General features: G+C 33.4%; 1 protein-coding gene across 5 annotated transcripts; it reads right to left on the reverse strand.

Annotated features, from left to right (window-relative positions):
* Window positions 1-511: 511 nt before the first annotated feature.
* Window positions 512-6,715, reverse strand: LOC136235722 (uncharacterized). 5 transcript variants are annotated; one of them, XM_066025618.1, is made up of 5 exons: window positions 6,503-6,715; window positions 5,450-5,514; window positions 5,070-5,234; window positions 2,701-2,883; window positions 512-1,260 (listed from the first exon to the last, which is right to left on the reverse strand). In XM_066025618.1, the coding sequence occupies exons 4-5, from the start codon at window positions 2,881-2,883 to the stop codon at window positions 1,093-1,095; spliced, it is 351 nt and encodes a 116-aa protein (XP_065881690.1). In that variant the 5' UTR covers window positions 5,070-5,234; window positions 5,450-5,514; window positions 6,503-6,715; the 3' UTR covers window positions 512-1,092. The 5 variants fall into 5 exon arrangements, 4 of the variants coding, with proteins under 4 accessions (XP_065881690.1, XP_065881689.1, XP_065881691.1 ...); XM_066025617.1 differs by having other exon boundaries at window positions 5,450-5,517; XR_010691913.1 differs by lacking the exon at window positions 5,450-5,514 and having other exon boundaries at window positions 2,701-2,854.
* Between the last annotated feature and the right edge of the window lie 3,587 nt (window positions 6,716-10,302).

A 10,302-nucleotide genomic window follows, 5' to 3' on the forward strand; every position in this document is an offset into this window, starting at 1 on the left:
ATTGATTGATAAAGTTTTGTTCTATTAACAAAGAACACTTGAAAGATCACAAAAAAAAATGGAAGTTTGTCTAACACTACAAGAAAACAGCGAGTTAGCAACCGAATTTTCGGTTGCTAATTCGGTTGTTAATGCAGTTTAGCAACCGAAATCTACCATTTAGCAACCGAATCACTTCGGTCGCTAAGTAGCTTGTTGGTAACATCACCAACCTGTTATTTTCATTATTGGTTGCAAACTGCGGTTGTAAATTCTGCATCCTGTTTTTGCGACCGAATCTGGTTGCTAACTGGCAAAGAAGCACCATGCACCACATATCTTTTACCGACGAATTCCAATAGAATTTTCATCGGTAAAATTTTGGATACTTTCTTTCGTCAGATTTCCATACGGACTGCACTAATATATTTCGTCGGCAATTAATGAAAAATTATTTTATGTTATTTTATTTTATAATTACAACCATAATTGCAAGCGAACTTCTCAATAAATCCAATTAATAGTATTCATGAAATTAGAACTTCATATTTATAAATAAATATGTGATAATGTAGTCAAAATACATAAATATCAAAATGTTATAGATTAGCCTAAATAAGCTGAAGACAAAATATATAGCTAGAATGCTCTAACACCGCTATGGTTAACCTAATAAGTTAAGTCAAAAGAATAGTTATGCCAGCGGTGGATACCCTTACGAACCAAAAAAATAAGTAAAGTCAAAAGATATACCATAGTCCAACACCTAGATTAACCCAAGTTAGGGCTACACTCTAACCTCCGTACACTCGTCCAGTGATAGCAATCTGAATTTGGCTAATAGCTGGGCCCATTTGTGTCTCTATATTTGTCATTTTCTCCTGTAGATGTCTCATATCACTTGCATTAGCAAGCAAGTGTATACCTTCAACTAATCGATCTTGACGTTCATTTACTTGCTCTAGATGTGTTATCAAACCGCTCCTTTCATCATTGAAGTCATTAAGACGCTCCTGTACGGTCTCAAGTCTGGCTCTTATTTCATGAAGTTCAGTATTGTCACCTAAATTAGATGCACCAACAAAACTTGAAGAAGATGATGCTCTTGAATTTCTAGGACGTGAGATAATACTGGGAAGCAGCTGAACCTAGTCCAAAAATTTCCCCATCCTTATTTACCCCGCCAGCTGCCTCGTAGAACGCACGTAGTTCATCAATAGAACCAACAAGTTGCTCAGTAGTCTGTTCAACTTCAACTTGGGTAAGATTTTCATAAGCTTCCTACAATAAACAAAACCAATGAAGATTAGAAACATGTTGCATTTAGTTTGATAATTAAAAACAGCACAAGGCAATAAGATGTTGCTGAAAAATGCAGCATGATATTGATGGCTACTAGGATACAAAGACTCTGAATGAAAAGGAAAATAAACAAATAAATGGTAACATGTTCTATTATAATTGTACTCAATAATAGAAGTTAGTCTACTGCCTCCATAATCAAGTTCCATAATATGAGGAACCTTAAACAAAGATTCTAAATCCATGGATCAATTAATCCTGAAACCACAAAATAAAGTAAAATAATAAAAGGATAAATAGTAAGGAATGAGAAGTGATTTTATCCATTTCAGGATTCAATAAATATAAATGAATCCTAGTAAATAATAGAAAAGAGAAGTTTAAAGGCTCCTTTTAGCATAGGACTAAAATCAAAGAAAAGTCTCATATGCATATATGAGTCTTCACACTGCTGAAGTTTCATATGGTATCTAGGCTAGGCTAGGCTAGGTTGCTATTATAGTTATAGCCATCATTTGACATAAAAAAAATACCAATCCCACATAAATTGGGTGATTATAATTACTTGAGTGGTGTGGGTCCTCAAAATGTAAATGGTCTGGATATATATGTTGAGCTACATATAGATGCATAAATGAAAAATGGCAGACCATCATAAGTGGCATACACCCACTATAAATATTGAACAATAGGTACATAAGAAGTAATATATATAGGGACAGTATGATCAGCAGCAATATATGCACACATACACATTATATCCCCAAGCTTCACCCTCACCCTCACCCTCACCCTCACTTGGTCTCATTTTACTACCCAATTTATCAAACACATCAAACACCAAATAACCAAACCATGGATGAATACCTAGTTTATGTAATGCATATTCCAACAAACCCAACAATGATTGAAGATGATATTACCAATCATTCTTTCTTCTTAGATACTTTCTATACAATAAAAGAGGTTTTCTGATGCTGCAGTTCCTTAAATGTAATTCTCATATAGTTTCAGGGACCAAGATGCAATTTCCCTCCTTTATACTAATCTTCAGTTGGATTATAATTCTCAATGAGAATCAATCATAATACAGAGCTAAAAAACTTGCAACAACTTACGTTTCAGACGACAAACACAACTACCTTAAATGCATGTAAATAACTTATATATTAACATATATAAATAGATGTATATAACTACTTGGGTTTTTCTACAGCGATCGTTAACGAATGTAACTCCGTCGTGATCTTTTGTGTGTGCCCACAAGAAGAACTGATCTGGATTCAAGGGCTTACCTATCTCTTTTTCCTAAAGAAAATATTGATTAGTATCAATTCACAAAGCAGAGACCTTAACACGGTAGAAACTCTAACACATCAAATTCTTTTACACAACAGGATAAGGCCCAAATCTACTTACAAGTTGTTGCGCAGTTTTTGCATGAGATACCGAACCTACAGTATGAGTACCTTTTGCTACTCCATCTTTTCCAAGCCTTATTTTCTTGGCTTGCTCACTTATTCTCTTAAAAGCAGCCGAGTCCCATACACGCCACCAAGCATCCCATACATCTCTAGGGCACCAAGGAGGCATTGTGTTCATCTTTCGCATTGATCAATAAGGTAAATATATATTTAAGGTAACACAAATTTTTTATAGTAAAACAGATTATACAATCACCATTGATCATTAAGGTAAAATATATTTTCAAGGTAACATAGATTTGTTATGGTAAAACAGATTGCACAATTAACATTGATCATTAAGGGAAATCATATTTTTAAGGTAACACATAATTTTAAAATAGGCCTAAGGTTTTTGGGGAAGTACCAATTTAGGCTAAACGTTCAAAATAGCATCAATATAGGCTTAACGTTTACAATATAATATCAATTTAGGTTTCACATTTACAATATAGCATCAATTTAGGCTTCACGTACAAAATAGCACCAATATAGGCTTAACGTTTACAAAATAATACGAATTTAAGCTTAACGGTTACAAAATATATCCAATTTAAGCTTAAATTCGTATTGTTTTGTAAACGTTAAGTCTATATTGATGCTATTTTGTATGTGATGCCTAAATTGATGCTATATTATAAACGTTAAGCCTAAATTGATATTATCTTGTAAACCTTAAGCCTAAATTGATATTATCTTGTAAACCTTAAGCCTAAATTGGTGCTATTTTGAACGTTGAGTCTAAATCGGTACTTTCCCAAAAACCTCAGGCCTATTTTGGTACCTTATCCCTAATGTGAGAGATTGCACAATTACCATTGATCATCAAGGTATTTAGTAAACAATAGTATTGTAGGATTGCCAACAGGAAAAACTTTGTGACAGCAATAGTAAAATTGCCAACTCTTAATATTATCTTTAGATGCCTAATACATATAGCTGGTAATGCCAATTTTTGAAATGTAACAAGGTTATTAGACACACCACATTTATGTTCATTTTGCACATTAAGAGAGAGAGAGATAAAGTACAATATATATTCTAGCAGTCGGAGAACTACAAACAATATCCATAGCAAAATGAGACAATATTAAACACAGTTACAGGGGAGATAAAAATCTGTCAATCAAAAAGGAACACTTAAATCTTATGATGCGCTAACAATTCAAGTGCTGCATTTACATTTTGAATTCATGTTTAGTACAAAAAAATCTGAGATTGACAAGCTGCTGTCTTGAAGAGTTAAATTAAGACATATATGTAAAGCAACTTAGGGCCTGCAAAAGTAATCCTATTTCACAATAAATCCTAGATTACATTACATTTTGTTGCATGGATTGACTGGAGTAACGATGGTTTAACTTGTCTGATGTAGTATATTCTCCCAACCTCACACAACCTATGTAAAGTTTTATTGCTTTGAAAACCATTAGAAATTTGAAGGGAATTATAAATCAAAAATTCATTTTAAAATTTATTAATATCACATTTAAGAAAAAAAAGAGGTACCATTTCACTCAAATATCCAAAATAAATGAGGAACATTACAACTCGAAAGGAAAAAATCTGAATTTGATAATCAGGGTATTGATAGTGAATGGAGTTCGATCAAGCGTCATATTATGTAGAGAAACAGGGTATGTGTCCTCCTCATGATGTGAAGCACTCGCTATATGAAAGGATTGATTGAGATAAAATATATTTTTCTTCAGAACTCCTATCATGTCTATTGTGTTTTCACTACTTAATGTCAGCATTAATAAGCTCTTTTATTTTCTTTCCTGTCAATGCTGCCTATATATGTCTACACACATACACACACATTGGCAATTTCCTTGCTAGAATTCAATTCATTTCATTTCCCAAATCATTTCCTATGTTAGGAAAACATTTTTAATATAAAGGAATTCAATTGCCATCTGATAAGGTCCAGGTGAGTGGAACTCCAAGTCATAAGCAATAGAAACAACATGAACAATTACACAAGCAAGTATGGATAGGGATAGTGTGAGGTGACTCGACAAAGAAAAGTTCCTCATTAGTGGAGTCTCTACCCATCCATCGATCCTTGCTAAACTATAAGCCAACCACAGTATCAGAATTAGATCAAAAAACGAATAGCCCTTTTCAAGACCAATCAGCCTCGAAAATGCAGTCAAACAGTTTGACTCCACCTCTACTGATATAATTTTCAAGACCATAAGATAACTAGGACAAGTAGTCAAGAAACAAGGATTCCTACAAACTGACAACAAAGTATATTCCAGATCACCACAAAAGGTCTACAATCTGTTGAAAGAGTAATGGCTTAGAGTTTAACACTACCTTTGTAGAAATTAAAGCAATAGCCCAACCATAGTATGGAAGCAGATGAAGAGAAGCAGCAACTAAAGCACAGCTGTCCAGACAATTAAACCAAAGATTTCACTCTCTGCATTCACCAAATCAGGACAATCATTTAAAGCATTTGAGCCCACGAAGTTCTTACACCTGAACCAAACATCCACCAAATCACAAAACATATTAAATTTGAAACATGTAAAACAAGAACAAATAAATCCACTGACAAATCCCAAAAAACAAATAAATCCAAAACTCAAGACATGAACTTGTAAGGATAATATAACAACCTCATTCAAGTTGATAGTACCTTGGAGGCCATGTGACCTTTATATAAGGAATAAAGAATCCTGGATAAGACTTACCTTTTCATATTAGATTTAGAAAAGAAAATCCTTAAAGAGAAGCGAACCCTCCTATATGATCACTGCTGCTATATGAAGAAAACCACAAGTTGAGTATAAAAAAATCAGCCCTAAAGATAAACATATATATCTAAATTGCTTGGAAGCTTATTTGTCAAACAGTGGGTTCCTGTAGACGTCCTGCATATATTTGACTCTTTGGCAATGGATGAAAATGCACCTTCTAGTCTTTTTGTTAATGGTGGTTCATTCATGGAGAGGTTTAAACAACTCCAGCAAGAGAAGGAGAATGGCCAGGAGAAGGTAAAAGTTCTGTAGGGAAAGATTCTAAACCCAAAACAGTTTTATCAGGGACCCAACTTCTAGACCTACCACTGGTAAAATGAGTATGCAATTCAAGTCTAATAATTCAATGAAGACACCACAGACTCCTTCCAGTGGAAAACTTGATTCAGCTTGAAGCAGAAGTCAAAGATTGTGGGCCCTGCAGTTAAGTTGGGTGAAGATGAGGAAGATGAATATGAAGCAGATATGGGAATGTCTTAGGTGAGGCATCAGCAAAAAGGCAGAAGTTGGGTCAATCTGATTCCTTTGAACTATCAAGACAAGTGGATGTTGGTAATTACTACTTATATACATAATTCCTTTTTCTTTATTTTGTTTTCCTTCTTTCTTTCTCTATTTGTTTATTTTCTTGAGGTTGATTAATGACTTTTTTTTATCTTTTGGTGCTGTGGCTTCGTGATATACAAGATATTTATACAGAATTTTCAATGTGTACTTAACTTGATATTAATTCAACCTTACTTCTGTTATTGTGGCAAGCACGACTAATTGTTACTTAAGCTACTGACGGATAGGACTTTTAAAAACCTAATTTCACTCTAAAAAAATAGATTGGCACCAACATATAAGCAAACACAGAGAGAGGGGCAGATGAAAAGAGGAAGAAGGGATTAAAAAACAAAAACCATAGCACAAATCGATTATAAATAAGTGATTATAAAAGAAACTAAGCCATATAAAAGAAACTAAACGATTATAAATACTTACCTAGCACAAATCCATTTGAAGAGAGAATCTTTTCTTCTTCCTGCAGACCTAGAACTTCTTCCACGCCATGGGTAGTCTCTGGTTTGAATGGAACGGCTAGGAGAAGAGAAGGATTAGGTCTGGAAGTGAACTGAAACAGAGTTTGGTTTTTGTGGAGCTGAGAACCGCAACTATCGCACACAAGAGAGTTAGGGTTCTCGAATAAGAAATTAGGGATTTGTTCTTTTCTTTTGGTACCCTTTTATATTTTTCTTTTCTTTTTCATTTTCTTTTTTATTTTCTTTTTTCTTTTCTTTTTTCTTTTCTTATATTTTTTAATTTTTTTTTATTTACAACGGGCCCCACAAGTTGGTACATGAAACTTAAGCAGCTAAAATGGGCGGCAAAATTGCCGCTTATTTCAGCAACAGCAAATTATTTTTAGCAACCGAATCGGTTGCAGATTTAGCGACCGAATTTCATCCGGTTGCTAAATTCGGTCGCTAACTTGCTGTTTTCTTGTAGTGTAAGTGTCTTTGCTTTGCTTTCAAAGGGAACTTCAAGTATGAATTTGCTCAGAGTTTTGGCTTGTTGAAGATCCAGTTTGAATGAAGCAAATATTAGGTCTTTTATAATGACACTTGAAGCCATCGGTCATTTAAAATTTCGAAATAACCGTTGGAGGGAAACGGCTCTGCTGTCCCTTTTAATTTCTGTCCATTTTCTACACATTCTGCCCAACAATTTTGTTTTTATATTCTCAACTCGTTTCAATCCATTTTGTCCTGCATTTTTACACAAACTTGTTCCTAATATCTTGAATTTCATTTTAGCCTTTCATTTCGTCTTAACCTGTGTCGAAAACTCATTTTACAAGCCATTCTTTGAACCCTAATTCTATTTACATATTCTGCCGAATAATTTCATTTCATATTCTCAACCCGTTTCGGTGTGTTTCTATCCTAGTTTTTTACACAAATTTGTTCCTACCATCTTGAATTTCATTTTAGGCTTTCGTTTCGCCTTAATCCGTGTCCAAACCCCTTTTTGATGTTTCCATCCCCTTAAAATCTGTTTCTGACCCTGATTCTTACACATACTTGTTCATAAAATCCTAAATTTCATTTTAGACTTTCGTTTCGCCTCAATCCGTGTTTGAAAACTCATTTATGAGCTATCCTAAATCTGGCACAATTAAGTCACTCGTTCTATTTTTGGTCAATCAAACCCAAAAATAGGTTTATAGTTTAGTCTTACATGCGTTTGTTATCCCATCTCAGTATCATATAAGTTCGTTCTCATTGTTTCGCCGTTGTACCCAAGATCATTTATAATTTATAATAGGGTAATTAATTTATTAGTCCCTATATTTTGTTAAAACACACTGTTTAGTCACTGTATTTTCAAAAACACATGGTAAGGTCCCTAATATTTTTCTCAGTGAACTGTTTAGTCATTCCGTCTGTTTGTTAGATTTTTTACTGTTTATGACTTTGGAAATGACTAAATTACCCTTTACTATTTACCTTCAAACTTCAGAAGAGGAAATCCAATTTAGAAGAAGAAGCTATATGTATGGAAAACAAGAAAAAGAACAGACCCAATGCTTACGAATTTGAACGATTAAGAAGAAGAACACTCAAAATTGATTCAAATGCATTAGGGTTTAAAGGAAATGAAAATAAAGGAAAAAAAGAACGCAAATTCAAATTTACTAACAGAATTTTCATGAGAGTCTAACGGCAGAGACTAAACAGTTCACCGAGAAAAATGTTAAGGACTAAATAGTTCACTGAGAAAAACGTTAGGGACTTCGCCGTATATTTTTGAAAATACAAGGACTAAACAGTGTATTTTGTCAAAATATAGGGACTAATAAATTAATTACCCATAATAATGTCATGAGTAAAAATATTCTTAAATGCTAAGATTATGGTATTTTTCACACCTTATTTCCATAATTTTACAGAATATAGTGGTCCACAACAACACATAAAAATTAATCAAACCTAGGGCCTTTTCATGGTGTTTCTTCGAATCATAAGTGTTCATCTTTTTGTTTTTTTAAGAAAAGACGTTGACTAATGCAGTTTTGTCGAATCCTATGCTTTTACCCTTTATCATTTCCTGCGGCATTTGTTCATTTTTATATTAACAACTTTTCCTCATAAAGGGTTATATTGACATCTACTTTTGATTTGTAGGATCAATTTAAATTAAAACTGACTCATATTCAACTTGTTTTAAAAAGGCTTAATACACAAATAACCTCCTAAATTTGTTCAAATATTGCAATTGTCCCCTCTTTTAATTGTAACAACTTACCTCTCGAACTTGTCTAATTGTAACAATTTACTCCTTAAACTTGTCCAATTGTAAAATATAACATCAAATTGCTGACATGGACTGCAATTAAAGAAACACGTGAAATGCAAAATCTGCAACGCTCGTGGAGTGTGATAATCAGATCTTTGGCGTGATACGAATCCGGAGAAACGCTTTTACCGTTGCTTCAAGTGCGGGGTAAAAAAAATCCCCAATTTGGAGTTATATTTTACAATTGAACAAATTTGAGGGGTAAATCGTTACAATTGAAAGTTGAAAGGACAGTTGCAACATTTGGATAAGTGCAGGGAGTTATTTGTATTTTCGGCCTTTTAAAAATCAAATTTTACATTTGCTCCGCATCAATTCATCTTAAAAAAATTAATAATAAAATTTAAAATTTATACTTAAAAATAAATAAATATTATATAAATTAAAATTTTAACTTTAACTTTATATATATTTATTTTGAAAATTATATAAGCAAATGTTATGTTTACTTTGTTTTTCATAAAGTAAGCCTTATTTTATGTGTTTTCACTATTGGATTAATTTTATGCTCCATCATCCAATGGCGAAAACACACCAAATAATGGTACTTTGTCAAAAATAAAAGGGAAAAGTATAAAAATAAACATTGTGGTTACACTCATTTTCGAACAGCACCTATGTGGTTTAAAAGTTTGTAAAGTGGTACCATGTACTTCATTCCGTTAGCAAACACATACCAAATTGATTAACGGTGTTAAAAGTCAAAGGGAAAATAGTTAATTTGGTCCTTATATTTATTTATTCTTATAAATTAACTCCTCTATTATCTAATTATTACAAACAAACTCCAAAATAAAAAATAAAAATCAAATATACCATCTTCTTCATCTATTTTTAATTTCTTATTTTTCCTTTTATTTCTCTCTCCTCTTTCTTAATTTCTTTCTCTAAAATCAATTGAGAGGTAATTAACTCCGACTAAAGCAAACGGTCCATGCCGATTACCGTTAATTAAAAAGCATATATATGCAAATCTCCATTTGCTCACTTCTTCCTTACACTTTTTTTTCTCTCAACCCCTACACCAAACTAACAATCCTTTTCCTCTCTCCTCTCCAATGGCAGATGCCAAATTCCATCACCAAAACAAACCTGGTCCAACTAAGTTCTACTTTCGTTTCCTTTACAAAGCTCTTATAGTCGCCATTTTTTTAGTTTTACTCCCAATTTTTCCTTCACAAGCTCCTGAATTAATCACTCAAACACTAAATACTAGAGGCTGGGAATTTCTTCACCTTATTTTCATCGATATTGCTGTTTCCTACTGCCTTTTCAGTCGAAGAAACGATGAATCGGAGAAAGATAATAGCCCCTCTAAGCTTGATAATGCTCAATCCTACGTCTCTAGGTTTCTTCTGTTTTCGATGATGAAGTGGACGGCCCCGGCCCCGGCCCGTCCAGGTGCGATGGAGTTAGTACTGTGCAGACATGGAATAATCAGTACT

Source organism: Euphorbia lathyris, chromosome 7 (assembly GCF_963576675.1).
Source record: "Euphorbia lathyris chromosome 7, ddEupLath1.1, whole genome shotgun sequence".
Classification (NCBI taxonomy): domain Eukaryota; kingdom Viridiplantae; phylum Streptophyta; class Magnoliopsida; order Malpighiales; family Euphorbiaceae; genus Euphorbia; species Euphorbia lathyris.

Bases quoted from the DNA above. Each gene is read 5' to 3' on its own strand.
- LOC136235722 (XM_066025619.1), bottom strand. From the start codon at position 2,883: ATGAACACAATGCCTCCTTGGTGCCCTAGAGATGTATGGGATGCTTGG. The intron at 1,261-2,700 runs GTAAGTAGATTT...TGTTTATTGTAG, and splicing joins CAAAAACTGCGCAACAACTT to GAAGCTTATGAAAATCTTAC.